Raw genomic sequence first — 21,624 nt, 5'->3', positions numbered from 1 at the left:
CTACATTGCCAAGCTATGAGTCACTGAAAGTGTTGCTGCCTCAAATGAGCTAGTGACTAAAGCGAACTCATACTGATTATTTCTGAATCCATGTTTTCTTGAAACTGATATCACACCAGGGAGATTTTTTATATATATAACGTGAGATAATTACTAAGGTTTGTATAGGAGAAATTTAATTAAAAACACTGCTAATTAACCACTGATTTCATTGTTCATCACTATGTATTTAGAATTTCTTTTAACATTAGAGAAAGCGATTTCCATTTGGAAAACTTATTATGTCATGATGTTGAATATTTTTTGGTAGAAAAGTATTTCCAAGGTGTTCTCAAATAGATTCCTCCTCTGAGAACAAAAAAGGTCTCTCAAATGTACCTGCATGCATGTGAATAAATGTATAAACTCACATGTGTGCGTATAATGTATCCCATGTACACAGACGTGCAAATAGACGTGAAAGTTGGTATGTAATTATCCATGGTAGCTATAACCTTAGCAATTACATGCATGAAAGCCTAACACTATCCATACAGTCTAAATTAATTAAATGAACTAACAAGAAAGCAGATACATTAAGCTTTGCAAAACTGTAAAATTAATGTTACAGCTATGTCACCTTCGCCTGCAACTGGACTGAGCAAGGGTGAGAGAGAGAGAGAAATCAATTCCACGAGTTTTGGAGAATGTAAGACTGTGCCGAGAATGTATCTGTGTCTTGTGATGTCTTGTTCTGGTGTCATTGCTGCTCTGTGGCGGGGGGCTCCTCTTCACCGCGGGCGTCTGGCGGGGCCGTGCGCCGAGGTTAGCCGTGGAGGTGCAAAGCATTTGCTTGACTGTGTACTGGCTGGCGGCGGATCCCACGGGCGGTGGTAGTGGGGGCATCACCTTCCTGTTCCCATCACGAAACGGCGCTCGCCTCCCCTTCCATTCTGTCTTCTGGCCCCAGCAGAACTCTTCTTACCACTTTTGCGACGCTCTCCAGGCAGTCTGTTTTAGGACAGGATGAGCAGACTGGCAAATTTTACCTATTTGGGCTCTGTAGGTGATTTTTCTGAAAGAATCAGACAGCTTAAGATCAGGTCAAGGTGCAAAGATGTTACGAATGACACCTGGAGGCCACTTTTCGTTCATTTTAAACATATAAGTCCAGCAGCAGTCTGACATTTTCTAAGTAGGGAAGGTGGCTCCTCGGAAGCACTACTGAATAGCAGAGAACCTAAGGTGGTTCTCCAGCGTGGCCACAGTTAGCGGCAGGCGGTCCTACTTCGGCTGTGTGGAAGCACGGAGGTGGATGGGGTTTTCTCAGTGCGTCACCGTACTGCAGAGCTGGAGCAAAAAGCGGTAAAAGGGGTTTTGTTGGGTTCATACTCACGCTGTGTAAACGTGTGCTGTCTGTACGTTTGTATCTGTGTTTCACCCTTCTGTAATCCTCCCAGCAGAAGGAGCATTACGGGACTGAGCTTGTTTCTTGGGGTCCATATGAGTTGTCTTTGTGTTGCTGTGGGTTGGCCCCGCCGTTACACCTCGGCTCGCTGCTATCTCCAGCGGCCGCTAATGGGCTAGCTGGTACCCGAACCGGGAGCATACGGCATCGTTCAGGGAGGCTGGAGAGCTGACAAATGGGAAGGTGTTGAGAGATGCCGAGAAAAACGGGCCCACGCTGAAGCTCTCTGCAGAAGCCATTTTGCCTCTGACAGATCCAACACGCGCTATTAATTGGTTGGGGCCAGCCTTTGCCAAAAAAGCCTACGAAGTGCTAGAGAGGCGCTTCCGAGTGTGTCTGCTCTTCACGCTCCCACTCGCTGAAGGCAGTGACAAACAGCAATTAATTCATTGTCTGTGTTCTGCTGTTGTGCCGCATTTCCCTGGGATGGCAAGCTGCCTCCAGCCTGCTAGTTTTAACTGATGAACAATGCGGGCTTCCAGCGCGTTCAGCACCTGGATGTTCTGTAATTGTAGCTGGGAAAAAATTAGCCTCGAGCTCAGTAAGGTAATGTGCACAGGTCTCAAGCTCAGTTTGTAACTGCAAACAATTAAAATGTGAAAATATTGTACGTAAAACCAAGGGCTAGAAACCGATATGAATGAGTATGTCAAACCAGCCGTGTGCCTGAGCACTCACCTGCTCTTTTAATTTTTAGTATTCCCAGGTCTTGAATTCCTATTGTATTTTAAGCCCGTTGGTGAGTCACTGAAGAGAAGGCATCAGAGCCAGAGAAAAGTCTTAACACTGAGAAGCCCCAAAAGAGCAGACCCAAACCAACAGGCACCGACAGTGTAAAATGCAGTCAGGGCCCAGGCTGACACTCACTGATGCCAGTGGAAAACATCCCGTTTATCAGCTCGTAGATACAGAAAACTAGATCGTGTTTTATCGAATGTGTTGCATCCTGTATCTGAGTTGCACGTACTGAAATTATGTTTCCGGATGATATGCTTTAGTTTCTTTACTAAAGATACAGGCAGCTGACTTGTAAAGGAATAGCTTTTTTGATCGTTAATTATAAATTCTGGGAGGGGATCATTACAAAATTAATCAATGTTATAGATACTAACCAATAAATATTAAATGAACCTGAAGTTGTCTTCTGATACGATTTAATGTTAGCAATTAATTTTGCATTTTTAAAAAAGGGATGAAAGCGACCATGAATAAGTTAATGTAAAATATTACTGTTCAACTACACTTCAAGGTTAGTACTTCACGGTATGCAATATTCATTGTAAAAACCTTGCTGGTGTTCTACGCTAATGAGTAGGTAAGGCTGGTCTCTTTTTTATGTTTCCAGCTGTTTTTGTCTGTTCATTGGTTTAATAAAACCTGTACATGAGCAAGTGAAAGTCTGGAGAGCTGCACTGTTTTGAGAGGACCCCTTCTGTTTTCCACCAGTTGGGGATCTGTCCTGTAGTTATTTAAAGCAGTGTCAGTAGACGGATAGCAAACTATGCTTCTGAAAGTTAATTAAACAGTAGAAGTCATAACAAGTAGCTCTTTTGTCTCCTGTGAAAGAGGAGGCAGCTGTATTGTTTCTGGCAGAGTGATTCTCTGTCGTGCACATTCATTTATTGATGATTTGGAAGAGGCTCTTGCTCTGGGTAATGATGCTAATATTGATGGAAGGAAATATTACAGCGATAAACAAAATCACAATTAGACACCTAGAAAGTAGAAAGCATTGGATAATTTTTAGTAGTGATTTAATTAATAATCCTTCGCTACTTAAACCTATAAATATTCTTCATTATGTCTAAAAGTTCAAGACCACCTCATTTAATGAATAAAATTGTGCAACAGATCCCTCTACACATACATCAGAGTAGTCCTGATACAGGTATAAAGTTGTGTTTTTGATTTAAAATAACAGTTTTCCCTCTTTCCCTTCAGTTCCAGATTATCAAGAGCAGGATATCTTTCTATGGAGAAAGGAAACCGGTTTTGGATTTAGGATTCTGGGTGGAAATGAGCCTGGAGAACCTGTGAGTACATCAAGAAGTTGGCTTGTTTTAACTCATGACATCTTCCAGAATCACAGCAATAGCACACACAACTGTGCAGAACTGCACTGTGGCATCTTTGTTTAAATGATTAACGGGCTATGACTATATACCTCACATCTCCCCACTGTGCCCCCAAAAACCAACTGAACCCCCACGTTTGAAACGGGTATGACTTCCTCTGCTATTCTTTGTTTTTGTGATAGCCCAGATGAAAACACATATGTCTGGAATTGCCTGGATATTGAGGAAAGGTTGTCCTGGTCAAGTTTACAAGTAGTTTCCACTGCTTGACCTCAGAGTGGTCGTCCTTCTATTTACTCAGTTTCATTTCTTGTATTCGTTTAGCTTCTTTACCAAAATCCAGTGCCTTGAGAGGTATCATACACCGTGCAGGTCAAAGCTAGTTAGTAGCAGCATAAATTTCCACATATTTTCCTGCCAAAATTCTTTTGGCTGTTATGGAAAGAGAGCCCATGAATCCCTCTCATGCCAGAGCAACTCTGCTGAGCTCACTGAAGATAAACCAAAACTGCACTGGTGGACAGGCTGAAGGGACTGAACTCGTAAACCCTAGAGGCAACTGAAAGGATAACTCAATCTCAGCCTCCCTGACAAGGCTCCCGGTGCTTTTAACCATCCTCCTCTCTGGTTACTGTCTGATTGAATGCATTTCCCAAGGCTATCTGTCAGCAGAGTGAGAGGACTGCCTAAAGGAAAAAGATGTCAGTATCTTGATTACAATTTTCACGATAGGGCTAGGTTAATGTGGAGCTGTTTTCCACAGGATCGACTCTCCTGACCAGCAGACGTCAACAATTTTGGCCCCTACTAAATTTGTGTGCCATTCGCTTCTAGCTGGCTGCTGAGCATCTACTGTTCTCATTTATCATTCTTTCTTTCTTTCCTTTCTCCTGTTTGTGCTAATTCATCAGATTTACATCGGTCACATTGTACCGCTGGGTGCTGCTGATGCTGACGGCCGCCTGAGATCGGGCGATGAGCTGATCTGTGTGGATGGGACGCCCGTTGTTGGGAAATCGCACCAGCTCGTCGTCCAGCTTATGCAACAGGCAGCCAAACAAGGTCACGTCAATCTGACTGTCAGGCGCAAAGTAGTTTACACAGGTAGGCTGCAGTGCTGCTCAGCGGGCTAGATTTTCTTGCCAGACTCCATCTGTTCGGCCAACAGTTTAAGGAACAAATGCTCCTCCTTGTAATACTGGAAAAACTCAGGGGATGCGGTGTTACTCTTCCTCTTTTGGCTATTTTTAGCCTTTTTTGTTCTTGATCAAATATGTATCAAATATTTTGTTTGTAGTCAAGGCTCTCTCAATTTCACTTCTAGTCTTTGTGAAGGTTTCTGGTAAAATGGGGAACTGTTTAGTTGCAACATGTCATTTTTATTTGAATCCATACAGTGACAGAAACGGTGTCTGACTGCCTGTGTTTTTTGTTTTCTTCCCAAAATAATTGTGCTGCCTGATAACAACCATTAAACAGGGAGGGAGGGAAAAGATGCTTCAGAGTCCACAGGAGAGGAGGCAAGGGCAGAGCGAGGTAGGGGATCGGTGTGTGGTGGCTGATGTCCCAGCTGCAGGAGAAGCTTCAGGTGGGGTGGTGCCATGTAGTCAACTCCACTGCAGGATGCAAAACTGTAAGCATCGCTGATCCAGGCAGGTAGCACAGGGACTGCATGTTCCTTGTAACAGAGAGGCTTGATTATGCTGAGTTATGCTAGGTGTGGTGCACGCTGCACATCTTTCATTCCTGACGCAGAGCTGCCATTGCGAGAAAAGTTTTAGGAGATGAGGGTTGAGAGGAAGGGAAGGGCAGTTGAATTCTTGGTATTGTTTCTGTGCATGCGTTTTCCAGTTTTATAACCCTGCAGGCTGGAAATTATACACGATTTAGATGCATGAGAGATTTTGGTATAAACCCTTGATGTTTCATTCAGGGGCTTGTTCAGAGCTATTTCCGAATCATTTCAAATGTGGACACTTACTCTAGCATAAATTATTCAGGAACCCTTTTTTCACCTTATATTTGTAGGCTTTTAAATTCCAGCACAACTTTGCAGAGAAACCTCTTCCCAAATTTTGGTCCCTTATTCCTCTGCTCATCTATATGCCAGTAGCAAAAGATTGTTCACCTAAATGGGTACTCCTTGTCCTGAGATTCACATCAGGGAATGTTTATGCATTCTTAATATGTAGAATGCATTCTTAATATGTAGAATATTATGTATTTAGAACATACTTCGAGTATATAAATGCAAACAAATACTGCCTTCCAATAATATTTTAAAAGTTCTTTTCCTTTAGATCATGGGTTTACAGCTTTAGATTTTGTGTTTGCCATCCATTTTTTTGTTGTTGTTGCTTTTAAGATCTTCAACTTGATTTTTATTCACCAGACAAATTGGAGAAGTGAGCTGATTAATGGAGTCAGCCATTCAGTGGGGACAAGTGCAATATGCTGCTCTCCGCTGCACAAATGGACTGTGGAGAACTGGCTGGGTAAATAGAAGTGGAAATTATTGTAGGCCACGAGTGTTACCTGGGGTTGGCTCAGGTAAAGACAAACGCTGCTGGAATGTAGGCAGCAGGGAACTCTCCTGATTTCCCAGCAGATGATCTCTCAGCTGCAACGTGGTCCAGCACTTCAAGAAAGACATGTTTGAGTTGGAGGGGGCCCAACTGGAGGGAGTCCAGAGGACCAGGGAGAATAAGGAGAGCTCTAGCAAACATGGTCTGCAAGGAAATATCGAACAAATTGGGATTGTTTAGCCTAAAGCAGACAAGGGGGAGGAGGTGTTAAACTCCCCAAGACTATAAGAGGCTGCTGCAGAGAGGAAGGGAATAATATGTTCTCCATATGCCTGCAAGATAAAACTGGAAATAATAGCCTTATGTTGCAGCAGGGAAGATTTAAGTTAGATATTACAACCAATAGATTGCCTGGGGAGATATTTAACAGCAGATTAGACAAACATCTGCCGGGACTGACAGTAAGTATTGTTGGCCTGGACTTGAGTAGTGTGGACTAAGAGATTTTTTGAGATTTCTTCAAGCCTTGTGTTAGCTGATTAGATTTTAAACTAATACCACCTCCATCTTCAGTTGCTGTTACATACTTGCTTAATATTAATGTTAATAACATTTAAAGGTTCCCCCCAACCGTGCCAGACTGTACAGATGAGAGTTGCTGATTCCTCCATCTAGAAAAGCTTAGTTCACAATTGTTTTGTTTTAGTGTGGGTAGTTATTATTAATCATGATCATGTTAATTAAAAACACTCGGAGCTACCCAACTGATAGCATTGAGTTAAAAAAAAAATACCCAAGTGTTGAGTGATGGGTATGTGGTATTACTGTATCTCCTCACAGTTTGTACACATACACACAGTTGCACATATGTAATTGAAGAGGGGATGTGGTAGTGGAAGGCTTTGGCTGCATGACCACAGACAGTAGTGGATGTGGGTGTGTGGTCAGTGCTGTCACTGAACAGAGCTGCGGTGACATCCAAAATGAGATGGAGGATGGAGCCACTGGTCATGATTTATGGATTAAAGCAGGTTCTGTGCTTTTTTTCTTCTTTTGTCTTTTTCTCAGTGTGCAGCACTTGTCAAGCATTAAACAGTGCAGCTTGCTCAGACGGTCTTTTTTTTTTTTCCTTCCCCAGTTCCCAAGGCAGAGAATGAAGTCCCGTCCCCAGCCTCATCCCACCACAGCAGCAACCAGCCGGCCTCGCTGACGGAGGAGAAGCGAACGCCGCAGGGCAGCCAGAACTCCCTCAACACCGTCAGCTCGGGCAGCGGCAGCACCAGTGGCATCGGGAGCGGAGGCGGGGGAGGCAGTGGCGTTGTCAGCGCCGTGGTCCAGCCCTACGACGTGGAAATCCGCCGCGGAGAAAACGAGGGCTTTGGGTTCGTCATCGTCTCGTCGGTGAGCAGGCCGGAGGCGGGGACGACGTTCGGTAAGTCTTGGGGTTTGTCAGCGCCCCTCGAATGAGACTCAGGTTTGAGTGCTGCAGCACAAGGAGGCAAGTGGGGATGTTTAATTAAAAGTCATGGGTATGACCTAATTTTGTGTGATTAATGGCTTAATCAGAGGATGAGACTTGGTAGGTGTTTGCCTCCTGGGTTTTGTTCAGCACTGAGTCGAGAAAAGCAAAATGAGAAGTCCCATCCTGAAGAGCAAAAATACCACCAGTGGCGATTCCTGGTGCTACCCGAAGCACGGGCTGTCCCTGCAAGCTGGGCAGCTTTCTGGGGCTTGCTCTCAGGAGAGCAGCCAGGGATCCCCTCAGAGATGCTGTTGTGTAATGCAGAAAGGGAGCAAGTGGCAGGAAGTGTGTCTCCTGATGGTGGAATTGAGCCATCATTAAGAGCAGTAATGCCTAAACTGATTAACTTCTCTTTGGCAATCAGGGTTATTCTGATCCTCATTACAAAGTGAGTGTGCTGATGGCTGGAAAGTTTTAATTAATAGTGCTTGCTGAGACATTAAATGGAGGATATTGTTTAACAACAACAACAACAAAAAAACACAGGAATTTTTTTGACCCGTTCCACCTTGTGTCTCCTTTTCCCAAACCCATTTCTTCAGAGCAAGAGGGAACAAGGTTCGTGCAATGTCGCTCTTGATATCCTGCCCTTACAGCAGTGGTCATGGTTTCTTTCTGACGACTGTCTCTTCTGCTAGACAGACACTTGTTTTCAGGTGTTGTTGCAAAAGAGGCGTCATTCTGTTTACAGAACAAATGAGTCATATATTGCAAAGCACAAATAAGCTGGTTTTGCACGTGTGCGCAGGACAGCCTGCTCTAGAGCAGAATTGTCATTGCAAGGAGGAAAGCAGTCAGAAATGCCACTTTCTTCCCTTCTATGGTCTCCAAGAGGCAGCATCCACTTTGACTTTACAGGGGAAAGGAAGGGCAGAAGAAGTGCTTTGGCCATATTCACGCTGCCTCTCAGAGCAGGGTTGTGTTTTGTAGACAAAAATACCTTGCAGTCTCCCTGTACAGCTTGACTGTTCCTGGGGCAGGCAGGTGCGTGTGGCGAAAAGTGGCCTTCCCCCCTTTTTTTCCAGTGAAATTTCCTGCTGTTACCCAGTGGCAGTGCCCTTACACTAGTAAAAGCACAAGGGATCAAGGGAGCATCACCTCCTTTGCAGGCATTGATACAGAGCAGACCATTTCTAAACACTGTTCTGGGCAGCCGTAGCAGCAGAGGTTGCAAGGGGGAATTGTCCAGTGTAGACCTGGTGGAGTGAGTTCTGTCAGCCCTCAGGTGCTGGGCTACCTTTGTGCTGTCCTCATGGCTGGAAACTGTGCTTCCAGGACAGGTATTTTGGTGCCCGAACACAACGGTGTAACGCAATATTGGATAAGCTGAACTCAGTCTAAAATGGAGAGAGAGCTTTTATCTTCTGAAAGCGTTTCAAATGTGCGTAAAGAACTTTTACGGTATGAAGGCTGTGCTCTAACTGTTTTCTGCAGAGAAACCTTGACCTGAAATTGTAAAGAGTTGTGTTTGTTTTAGCCCAAGATACTCTCTAACTGGAAGTTTTCTGCGCAGGGGCTTCTCATGGAGATCTGTTGATCTGTGACTGTTTTTCCTTTAATTTTTTCAACTGTGTTCAGCTTTTTTCTAATACTCTGCATGAGATGTGTTCCCTCTGCCATGCGGTGCTTGCTCTGTGCCTGCTTTGTAGTTTTTTTTTTTTCTTTCATAGGTGGTATTCAGAGATGGGCCAAAGTGGTTCTAAAACCCACCTCGGTCACTTTGGTGTGGCCTCTCATCTATTTTCCCATAGATTGGCCAGAGCTGGAACTCCTTCCTTATTTCAGGAGCTTATTTCAGATACCCTTGAAACAATCTTTATACTGGATGGATTTCTGTATCACCAGAGAGGGAAACTTTCTAACATCACAGTAAAACGATAAAAAATCCCCCACCATTTGCAAATAATATTAACACCTTCTGCTAGTTTTCATTGCATCTTTCCAACCTTGTTCTCTCACTTCATATTCCTTTTGTTAGCCTGTTCTCCTTTATGGCATTTCTGGTTTTGTCATGCAGCAACGTTTAAAACTACTAATCAAATAAAGATTAGAGCACAGATGGGAAAGTGCATCTTGAGGGTGAATGTATCGTGTATGCGTGAAGTGTCAGATGACCGCTCCACATACCTCATGCTTTTCACCACGCACTGCATGCCTGAGGGCCTCTTGCCCACGTAAGGAAGCCATACAGAAGCCCCGAGGATTTACCTGAGTGCTGTTCTGTAGCTCCTGTGTCCCAAATCTGCGTTTTGTGGAAGACCCTGCATTTCTGGGGCCAGCCAATTGCATGGAGCAGGAGGGGAGTTTTGTCTTCAAAACACATTCATCCTAAAGCGCTCTGGCTCTGAGTGCCAGACATCTCACGGGTTTTGCGTGCGGTTTTAGAGGTATTTAAATCAGGAGGTCCTTATCCCTTCCCCACTCCCACCCTTATGCCATCTTGGATTGTAAAAGGGGGGGGGGGTTAACAGAGGCTGAGGTGGATGCCTGCACCAAACAGGTTACCTTTTTTTGTCAGTCTTGGCCCATCTGTAGTGGTCCTGTGCCTTCCCTGGTGGTACCTTTGTTCACAACGGAAGAAAACCATTTCATGTCGCTTCCCCATCCAGCGCTGACAGATTGGGTCTTTGTGGTAGAAAGGGAGGCGCGCTCCCTCCTCGTACTAGAATGATTTCATCTTTCTGAATTGAGAAAGAACAAAACATTGGCAGAAGCTTGAACAGCAATTGATTTAGGGAAAGACTTGAGAGGCTGACACCGATGTAATCTTGGAGGAGGAAGGTTGTGTTTTCTACACACAGTTTCAATTTTCTGGTACAAAAATAAAATCGGGATTTGGGTTATTGTGGGGCTGCTAAGTGCAGTTGTAGTTCATAAAAGCTCACCGTGTATTAACAGAGATCAAGGGGGAGGGAGATTTGAGGGTTAACAAGCACCTTTTTGTAAAAGAAGTATTGTGCACTCATACTAGTTGATTGCCAATGTTTTGAACACTGGCAGCAAAGCTATCCTATAATAACTTTTGCTTGATGCATTAATTAATTAACCCTTAACCTTCTCTTTCCCTTTTCAACCCTTTTTCTCCTTTTCCCCTTCACCGTAATTCCCACGTATGTAAACAATTAAAACCAAACCAAACAAAAACAAAAACAACCCCCAAACCAATACAAAAGCGGGAAATGCATGTGTGGCCATGCCTCACAAAATAGGTCGGATAATTGAAGGGAGTCCCGCAGACCGCTGTGGCAAGCTGAAAGTAGGCGATCGGATCTTGGCCGTGAACGGGTGCTCCATCACCAACAAGTCGCATTCAGACATCGTCAACCTCATTAAGGAAGCGGGAAACACCGTTACTCTGCGCATCATTCCAGGAGATGGTAAAGTATTTGTTCCCTGCTGTGTTTTCTCACCCTGTTGTTGCTTTGTTCCTGGGCTTTTCACGTCAGTCAGAGCTGCAAAAGCATAAAGATTTCCACTCTTGCTTTGGGAATTAGCAGCAAGGGGTTGTGAGCGTCCCATAGATGTATTTCCATTTTCTTTCTATAGAAGTAGGAGCCCTATTTTTTTTAAAGGAGGATACTGATTCTCCATTTAAAAAATAATAATTATATTCAATTTGATTGTGTTCCTCCAAGTATCTCCTTAAAATCTTCCATAAATTTGATGCATATCTTGGTACTCTCTAATTTGATTCTTAGGTTAATAATGGAGCTTCAGGATTTTTGAGAATCATTGCATGCCCAGTAATATACGGGATCCCTGAAGCTTTCCACAGGCTATAAGGAGATCACAGAAAGAGATAAACACTTTGTCATACTTTAAGCTGTTTGAAAAGAAGATTTGTTTTTATTCTGCATAAGTTGCTTTTTGAAGCCATCTCAGTACATTTTCAAATGACTTTATTAAATGGCAATGGCTCCAGAGCTGCTTGTGGGCTTGCAGCTGACAGTCATAAGGGTTCCCCTGGATGAGATCTCATTGTTTCAGATGAGAGGGGATGTGCAGGATGCCTGGCAATATGCTGACACTTGGTACTATTTTCAGGTCATTGAACTGTTTGGTTCAAGTGAGGGTCTGCGTTAGGTATCAGTTTCATGAAATTAATCCTTTACCTGCGATGCCAAATAAGAATAGAGCAGAAATGTATGTGAAGCATCTGCAGCAGAGCTAAAATTGCTTTGGTTCCAAACTGTAAGAATTTCATTTGTTCATTGTCCTGCTCTGCAGAGGACAGGTTCACAGAGGGTACTCGTTTAGCAGAAATTCTTTCACATTGCTCTTTTTTTAAAGCTAAATCTGCGGGTATAGAATTTGATAACTCAGATGCAGTGCTAATGAGCATTTCTTAGAGTTGCACAGGACATTACTTGCATTCAGTTAAACGTAGAGAAAATGTGATTAAATTTGAAAGGAAGGTTGAGAAAGTCTGACGGAACTGCAGATGTCTCCTCACAATGAGAACTACTGGAAGGAGACCTTTTCATCCTGCAGCCTGCCAGGAAGCATTTTGCTGTCGCTCTGCCTGTTTGGACTAGCACTAGTGCACTTACCGCTTCCGAAGAACCGGAGGGAAGCTGTGAACTGAGCCTGGTATCTGTAATGCAGAATGAAGGAGTTACATGATGTGATTTTCTCTGGGAAACATTCACTAGTTGCTAACTCTCCTTTCTATGGCTGTAGTAAGCTGAAACGGGGATTTGGTTACCCCACAGAGCATGACTGTGCTTTGTTTAGCTATAGGATAAACACAGGGCAGGACCAGAGGTGATCTGGTTATAAATTATTTCTCTTTACGGTGATCTGTTTTGCATGAAGGCTTTATTTTCCTACTGTCTAGCAGCAAACAGGTCAAATGGGATGTGATCCTTTACTGCTTCCAGCAAAATAAATATTCATGAATAATAAAATGGTTGTGAATCAGGCTAATGGCTAAGCTGGCCTGTGTGTGCCAGCTCTGGAAGGTGAACCAGGAGAAGAGTTGTTCATTACTTTTATTTTGGTATCTGATCAAAATCTAGGCAGATGAATCTTCGAAGAAAAAAAGAATACACGTGAAATAACTTTTAATCCATTGATATTTTTGAAGAGGAACATAGCATCGTGAGAGGAATGCTCAGCCAGCCTTGTTCATGCAGATGTGTGTACAAAATACCTTGTTAAATTGCTTAGGTTAGAAGGGAGCTCTGCAGCTGTGACTAACATCAGGCATTCCTAGAGAAGATGGAGAACTGTAATTCTGGGAAGGAGTCAACTCTTTTCTCTTGCAATAATGCAGGCTTTGAGCCTTCTTGTTTGCTGAGCTCTGTAAATTCAAAGTCTGATTGCCAGCTCTATCTGCATTTAATTTCCAAAAGGTAGTAAGGCCAACCACTCTGAAACATGGTGAGAGGTTTGCTCAGAAAACGTGATTTAAGAAATCAGTCTCAATGTTGTTTTATTTCTGTAGTTGCCTTGTGATTTTTGGGGTGCTTTTGGCAAGTCTAAGGGGTCTAACATTGTATTTTGATGGGAAAAAAATTAGAAGCTGTGCTTCTCAGATAAAGGTGAAACTGAAGCTCATCACAAGACTCACAATAAACTCACATTGCTAATCTCTTCTAACATTATTAAAACCCCCAATGGTTTTTGCTGTGTGATAGTCTTGCACCAATTCGTTGTAATAGACCACTACAGGAGCGTATTTGTAATGGCATTACGATGGGTTAGCATGCTACTGGCTGATGCAAAGGTACAAGCAGCCAAAAAAACCAACCTTAGATTAGGCACTGGTGTCTGGGTATTCTAGGGCAGAATAGTGCAAGAAGTTGGTGAAATCTGTCTATGTTAGAATATACTGTTGTAGTTATTGAGAAAACCTTTCCTGTATTTGTATTCTTTTCCAATTTTGCATGGTGGCTGGCATGTGTCCTGCATCTAAAACACTAGCAAAAATGATGCACAAATCCCGCCTCATAGGATAGGGTGGGCTAAAGATAGACCCAGTACAGTGGTGTGAAGATACATCTGTACCAAAGATGTGTTGTTGCTCTACTTGGTATTCTTAGTGTGACCTACTAAAGGGGAGGAAAGTTGCTTTTTCTTTGAAGCCCATCTTCGTCTCATCTCCAAATATTTGTGGAGGATTTCAGGGGCTTTGTTCTGGGTGAATACAGCACACTTAACCGTGTTTCAGGACCTTGTGAAGTTGGAGACAGATTTTAGCATCAAGGCATCTTTACAAAATACACAGAATTATTTTGTTAAATCCAACAGTTTAGCCACACACGGGGACGTGTCCTTCTCACACAAGCCAGCTGTCGACGGCACCACCTTGTAAAGGCATCTTTTGGTCATGCCTGCCCCAAGAGGTGCAGGCAGACCCAGGAACCTCTCTTGCTCTCCGAGCCACTGGACACAGGCCAGCTCTGGTCTGGAAGATGTTACGGCTCCAGATGCTATGGGTTTGGGCATGTTAACTTGGGCACAATGCTGCAGGCAAAGGAGCTGTGCTCTCCTTGCACCCATCTGTTTCAACAGTTCTTTCTCTTTCCCTTTTCCTGAGTTTCCCTTAACAAGCACCGGCTATAGAAAGGAAAAACCTTCAGCTCTTTTAGGTTCCTCCACAACTGAAATAAATCCGTGAAATAAAATAGGTTCCCAGATCCAAGTAAACCCATGACCACCGCTTTTCCTCCCATTTCCTCCCATTTCTGCAAATCTGTATTACAGCTGGACTCTGTTTAATAGTGGGAGCTTTTTCCATAGTCAATAAAGTGAATTACCAGATGCTTGGAGCTTATGAGGCAAACAAGGGCAGGGTAGAAAATCTTGTGATTCTATTCTGGAGAGCAAGATATTTCCACCCAGATTTTGCTTCTGTTGTCTGATGGTGCCTTTTTTTAAGAGGGACTGAACTAGAGAAATTCATTCAAGAAACAAGCTGCATCTTTTTAACCACTGATTGTGCATTCAGCTTAGATTTTGCTCTTGAAAAGTATTGATCAGTGTTTTGTGATTAGTTGTATTCCATGGCCCTCTTCTAAACAAGGTCAGCATAGCACGTAGTGGGGATGTCCTGTGTGCAGAACAGTTCCACAAAAGAGCAAGTGCCTGCCACTGCAGTGACTAGCTGGGAATGCTGTGCCTAATGAGCAGGTGTTTCTGTTGACTCTGGTTTTCCAGTCCCAATGCCCATCCTTGTCCGAGGTAACCATTCGACATTTCGAATGGTTAAGCTCATACCACTAACTCTTCCTCAGAATTCAGTGGGAGGATATTTTGGGGGATTGCTGACCTGCAGGCACCCCAGAACAATTCAAAATTTGAAACCGTTCAGTACTATTTTCAGTTCCGGATTGATACAATATGGATTTCTGGAAAATGCGTTGAGTTCCATATGGATGTGTTCCAGGCCTTTCCTCCAAAACTGTGTTGAAATTTGGCTAATGACATTCGCATGACCTTAATTTTAGATTGAGTTTTAAATGAGTTCTAAGTTAACTCTATATTTATTGAAGTCTATGATAAAGCTCCAAAATAGCAAGAGGACCATTTTGCCATGCTGTACCGTGAGGAGCAGCTCGATGGTCACTTTTAACTCATGTCTACAGCAACTCCCTTCCCTGTTTCTGAAGCAGGAGTGAGGAAATCACTTGGAAGCACCTCCTGCTTTGCATGGAGAAACATGGCTTTTGCATGTGCTGACGTTGGGCTGGGAGTCCTTCATCATGGTGTCAATTAAGCTTTGAGGTTAATCCTCTTCTCTGCATTCTCTTAGTGACCCTTTTTTTAAACGGTACCCAGAGCCATTGATGCATTTGGTGCAGGCAGTTCCACATCCTTTTGTGCATCTTTGAGTGCTCAGGCACCAGTGGGTGGCATTTCAAGGACGTATTTCAGCAAGTTTGGGGTTTAGCCATATTCAATATCACCTTGTAAGGCATTAGATAAAAGCCACATCTCAATCCTACTGATTGCAATTTGTGATGGGGGAAGTACTGCTAAGCTCATAATCCATGGAATAGTTATTGCTACTTTAAGATTATTAATCCAGCCAACCTTCCATATTTGGAGACTTTAATGATTGGAATTTTGGAATTTGTGCCATTATATAACAGACAAAGCATTCTTCGACCCTTCCTTCACAACTCAGTCTTTGTTCTGTGTCTAACACAGAATTTATTTATTTTTTTAACTTTTCTCCTTTTTTCCAATTGAATGTCTTTGGATTTCCCTTTAGATTGATGATCATGGTGATGCATTTGGTTATTGAAAAAGCCTCATTTGTGTAAAAATAAATTATAAATATACTATGTTTGCATTATACAGATATATAGAAGTATTTGACTCCCTGCTCTACACTAGTTGTGGTGGTTGGCTGTGGTGGTTTCTGGAACACACATTCTTTTCTAGTTAACTTATTCAGTGATGAAACTAAATACGATGTTTTCACTAAAGCCTTGACATTTTCAAGAGCATAGGCTACAACAACAGCAGTGATGTGACAATGTTTCCTAGCTCGTTAGGAGTGTTTAGAAGGGCTTAGTGTTTGGAAGGCTTTTTTTTTTTTTTCCCTTACAGAGAAGAAGGGTAGAAAGTGATTTTCTACATCTGATGACAGATACCAGAAAAAGCAGACCCTTGAGGATGGGTCTTTGGACAGCCTGATACAGTGTATCTTTAAGGTCCCTTCCAACCCAAATCATTCTGCAATTCTGTGAGGGATCGTACTAAGTTTCAATGTGCAACTTACAGGCCAGTATTTCTGTGCAATGGGATACTGTACAGTTTTATATACATAATTGCTATGACTTAGCTTTAGACTTTATCCTGTTCATTTTGGGATTTGGGAAATTTTGAGCCAGTTTCCAGTTCTTAAAAAAAAAAAAAAAAAAAGAAAGAAAGAAAGAAAAAAGCAAACAAACAAAAAAACATATTGATGCTTTCCAGTGAAATGACTTTGCAAATTTTATTTTTCAGCGCATAGCCAATGGTCTTCCTTCATAATGAAAAATAAATAAATAAAATTTGTTTTGCAGAATCCTCCAATGCTACTTTATTGACCAATGCAGAAAAAATTGCTACAATTACCACCACACATACTCCTCAGCAAATACCGCAGGAGACCAGGTCAGACTGTTTTCCTTGAGGAGAGCATCTTGCCATGCGCTCTGTTTGGTTACTTCTTAATCACCTTCACTTTCCATGAGCTGTATTTTTCCTCTCCCTCTTTGTTTCATTCACTGCAGCAGGAACAACACCAAACCAAAGCAGGAATCCCAGTTTGATTTCAAACCGCCCCAAGCAGCTCAGGTAAGGAGTGCCTTCCTAATTGCTTTGTTTACCACAGACTATTGCTTCCAGTCTGCTGAAGGGCTGTGTTCAAACGTTTCCCTCGAAAATTCCTGCTGGGAGGCTGCTCTCCCTCAGTCTGTTCGCTGGAGGAAGAGGGATTTGCTGATTAGTTTCTTAATATGTATTGCAGTTGTTTCATCTGACAAGCATTTCCAATGCATTCTTATCATGACTTGAAAAAAAAAAAAAGGCATTTTTACTACAGTAATAACTGATGTGTTTTGTTTGTGGAAGTGTATGTTTTGAGGGTGCTCTCCACAAAGTACTGTTGCGTGCACGTGATAAAATCAGAGAACAAAAAGAGTAAAACTTAATAAGGGGCAATAGCCAACATGTTCCTGGTTTTGCAGACAGTACCTTATTAGAGAGGTTATTTCACTGTTATCTTTCCTTGCCACTGGCCATCCCAGAAGTAACCTCTTCCACTATGGACTTCAAAACATCCCTACGCCAACAGCATTGTGCTGTAGAATAAAACAGTGCATGTGCTTCTGATCTTCTTGCAAAGGAATAGAAGAGGTGGTAACAAAAAGGAGAAGACAGCACCATGGTGTAGACTTGTCCCATGTACCAGCTAACTAGAGCCTGACACTGGGAGCGAGGTCATCCTAGCCTTCTTCTGCAGATTGGGACTGAGGAAGCAGAAAATGCTTGTGTGTGTGAAAACTCCACCAATTTTATTTTTGTACTTAACGAGTTCCAGAAATAATAACGTTCACTGGTTGAATAATTTCAAAATGAGAAATAGAGAAGCATTTAACTTTCTGTTGAATTGCACATATGTTGTCTTCCCTCCAGCAGGACCAAGATTTTTACACTGTTGAGCTGGAGAGAGGAGCCAAAGGGTTTGGCTTTAGCCTGCGAGGCGGCCGGGAGTATAATATGGATCTGTACGTGCTGCGACTAGCTGAGGATGGTCCAGCTGAGAGATGTGGGAAGATGAGGGTATGCACAAACATTTAAAAAACACAGTGCTTCGCAATAAGCTAACTGCCCTGCCTCTCCCCTACAGGCACGCCTTCTGCTTTGCCAGCTAATGGGAAATTAAATTGTAACTGAAAGGAGCAATAGATTTACTTCTATCAGTGACTTTTCTTTCATTCTTTATGTACATTCTATAAAAGTGCACATGCATTGGAAGACTTCGCCCCATCCTTGTTCCAACCCAGATTTCCAAATTCTAATATATAAACTGACTTTTTAAGCCTAACAAAGATATGCATGGTAATCAAAATGTTACAATCACAGTCTTTGCCAGCTCCTTTAAAGCTGGAGCCATGAAAAGAGAATCTGGTTATCCTACCTGATCCTCTCCTCTGCTGGGTAGAGCGGTGAGGGACCATTCATATATGTTGACTGATGGGTTAAAAAATTACAGTGTAGTTTTTAATGAGTATTAGCTGTTAACTTTGCATATCACCTAAATTATAAACGTTATAGCACAATCATATGTTATAAAATGCCTACAGAAAAAGTAAATTGCCAAGTTTTATGCACTCCATGCTCCTCTGATAGAGAATGCATAATAACTTTACAACATGTCTTTGTCTACTACAGATAAATCACACACAGGGCATTTTCAAAATTCTATTGCTAGGGCTAGATTTATAAGTCCAAAATTTTTGCTGATGAAAATAAATCATTGCTGCTGTGTGGAAGCCAATGCTTTAACAAGCTCCTCCAAGCCCTGTTTTTCTATCCTGATAAATTATGTTTACAAAAGCAGGTTTATTGGTTCATACCAGATATCTGTATCCAAGTGAGAAATGGACCTCAAAAATATTTGAACTTGCTGGTTACAGCAGACTGTAAAACAAGCAAGTTTGACCAAAATCTTAAAAATAATCAAAATAAGATAAAAACAATACTGCTTCTAACATAGATCTAGTTATTAAGCAATATAAAAATGCAAGGTGGTTTTATGAAATAGTAGAGAAATAGTTCGACACTTCAAGCCTTCTGTTTTCGTCATGTCTCCTCTGCACGCTGGTTTTTGTGGACTCTCAGCTGTGGCAGTAGCTGTCACTGGAAGGAGTGTGGCACGTGTAGACTTACCTGCTGCATATTTCTTCCACCTTTGCTGTGGACACTGTCTTCTTTGTGATGTGCTGGCGGTGGCCCTCTTGCAGGTTACTTTCTAATCTTAGACTCTTCTCTTTTATTGCTTTGACAGATCGGTGATGAAATCCTAGAGATCAACGGCGAAACTACCAAGAACATGAAGCACGCTCGGGCCATTGAACTGATTAAAAATGGTGGCCGCAGGGTCCGCCTGTTTCTGAAACGTGGAGATGGCTCTGTCCCAGAATATGGTGGGTCAAACTATGAAAACATTCCTTTCTTCCCTGGCATCACTCCATGAATGATTTGTCTCAAGATCTGAAGCGGGAATTCTTTTTTATTTTCCTTTCTCACCAGTGTCTTACCAACCTTTGCAACATATGGTTAATTGCCTCGCTTGTGCTGAATTTTCTACACATTTCATCCTTTGCTTGCTTCCATGGACTTGGGGCGCAGTGTAAGGCAAGATCATCATAGCAGTATTTTTGGTGATCAGAGAGGAAAACAAAACAAAACAAAAAACCTTATTGTCTTGTCCAGCCAAACAAGGAATGTCATTGAACTGTGCCAAACTGTTTCTCAGCGGCTGAATTGTTGTTTCAAATAGGTCTCTACTTCTAATCAATGCAAAAACTGGGATCCTGATTTGTTATTCTGAAGCAGTGAATTTTTGTTAGGTTTTTCTCTTAGTTCTTGTCTGTATCCATAGACATGAATGCCAGGATGGCTTATGGGATTTTTGCCTTCCCTTAATATTTATGTAAATATTTATAAAGTTATTTAAGAAAAAAAAAAGAAAAGCTTTACTACAAAAATATATTGATTTGGCCTCCTGAGCCCTTTTCTCCCCCTTTAAACAGTCTGCTGTTTTCAACTTGTTAATTTGTAAGGTCTGAAAAGGTGCGGAGGTTATGAAAAGGTGCTCTCGTGTCTGTCTTGGGGGAAACACTCAGTCCTTGTTTCTTACTAAGAATTGCATTAGAATTCCTTTTCTTCCCCCGGAGGTTGGATTGCTGGGTGGCTTAACTTAGCACACTATTTAATATTATAATTATGTCTTATTTATTTGAGATAATTGTCAAATATTGTGCCCTCGATGGAGGGCTACTCCCAACCAAAGGTCTTTGAGGTTTCTATAGAAACTGATGATTGAAGGGATGTCCTTTATATTTTTCTCCCCTTATTTGGGTTATTTCTGTGTCAGTAAGTTCTGTGTTTATCATTCACTCCATGTCCGAATAACAAAACCAAAATCATTCTGCACAATTTATGAACTAGATTTTCTTTTTATTTACTGTACCAAGTTTGAGCATTTCTCCTCACTCTGTTCATTATTTAACTTTAAATGACCAATTCAGAGTATAACCAACAAACAATTGAAGTATTTAATGATACGGAAGGGAAGTTGTGGGTTTACACTTCTGTAATATAAATAGCACACCAGAAGGTTCAATGATAGCACTGAAATTCTGTAATGTTCTTTCTACTTTTGTCTTTTCCTATACTCCTTCGGATGTACAGTACTGTATCATATGCTAGACTGCATACATACCCTGTAAATTAAGTGCTTCACATCTCAAAGCATATGTCTGTTGCACTGAGGATGAAAATCCAACACCAATTTTATTTTGGCTAATGCTAAACCACTAAAATGTTCATTCTCCAAGCAAGGATTTAATATACAGGGGCCGCACTGCTGTAAAGAAATATCCTTGTAACATTTGGGACTCCTTCCTCTCTTCGTTCTGTTCGCTGCAGTCACAAATGGTTCCTCTAATAATGTTAAGTTCCAATATTTTTCTGACTCGATTGGAACGTGCTTCTCTATGAGGCTGTATATTTTTGTAATGAGTTTTGTACTTATTTTTAATGTTGTGGTCTCTGGTGGACTTTATTTTTCGTTGTTGTTTGATTGTTAATGTTTTTTCTATGACATTCTGTGTCGCTGTTCCAGCTGTCTTTTAGAATGGATGCTCTCGTTGTCTGGGTTAATGAATCACCTCTTAGATGTCTCTTTATGTCACGATAATAACAACTGCTGTCTTTGCAGCCTTATATTTGGGTGAAGCCTAGACAATCTGACTGGAAAAATAAACTTTCTTTATTCTAAGATAAAATATGAAGATTTTTCTTTCTTTCACCTTTAATATAGGGAATCTAAATTTTCTACTTTTCTCTTTCTCTTTCTCTTACTTTTCTTGGTGCTGGGCTCTTCCTTCCTCAGCGATGATACCTCCTAATATCGCTGCATGTATGAGAAATGACAAGCTCGGGGAGTCTTGCTTCTACCTTATGGGCCATAATCAAACTACGGTTTGTAGCTAAAATCAATATTAGGTGTTTTTGTGCTGTGGCCTAATTCCCTCACATTGCTTTCCGCTTCGCTATATTTTATATGTACAGCAATTCATTCCGAGCACCCTGCGTCCCCCGAATTGTAAGTACACCACTCAACACGTGTAAGCCTCGTTTGTACCGTGTGCCATAGCCAGGTTGCCCCAAGCCGCGTGCTTACAGCCACGGAAAAGCGGTGTGGTCCTCCAGCGGCTGCCTGGAAAAGCTAATAAGCAAAAACGCACGCACGTGAGTCGCACCATGGGTTTCACCCGGAAATCACCAAAATAACAGCCCATGCACACACTGACCCTCCCGAGCTAAGGA

The 21,624-nt window shown here is 42.1% G+C and overlaps 1 protein-coding gene across 42 annotated transcripts in view; it reads left to right on the top strand.

Annotated features, from left to right (window-relative positions):
* Positions 1-21,624, top strand: part of MAGI1 (membrane associated guanylate kinase, WW and PDZ domain containing 1) — a 325,450-nt gene that overhangs the window by 301,278 nt on the left and 2,548 nt on the right. For 13 of the 42 annotated variants that reach the window (XM_083795135.1, XM_083795162.1, XM_083795134.1 and 10 more), the window contains 9 exons: positions 611-688; positions 3,389-3,480; positions 4,434-4,626; positions 7,186-7,479; positions 10,743-10,946; positions 16,587-16,677; positions 16,797-16,860; positions 17,701-17,847; positions 19,076-19,214. In XM_083795135.1, coding sequence (XP_083651261.1) covers positions 611-688; positions 3,389-3,480; positions 4,434-4,626; positions 7,186-7,479; positions 10,743-10,946; positions 16,587-16,677; positions 16,797-16,860; positions 17,701-17,847; positions 19,076-19,214 — 1,302 coding nt within the window. Of the gene's footprint in view, positions 1-610; positions 689-3,388; positions 3,481-4,433; positions 4,627-7,185; positions 7,480-10,742; positions 10,947-16,586; positions 16,678-16,796; positions 16,861-17,700; positions 17,848-19,075; positions 19,215-19,320; positions 21,081-21,187; positions 21,277-21,624 lie in introns of those variants that run through there. The other 29 variants (XM_083795138.1, XM_083795137.1, XM_083795170.1 and 26 more) reach the window with 20 other exon arrangements.

This window comes from Anser anser (assembly GCF_964211835.1).
Source record: "Anser anser genome assembly, chromosome: 12".
Classification (NCBI taxonomy): Eukaryota; Metazoa; Chordata; class Aves; order Anseriformes; family Anatidae; genus Anser; species Anser anser.
The sequence above is the reverse complement of the archived record's forward strand: the minus strand, read 5'-3'. Positions and strand labels throughout refer to the sequence as shown.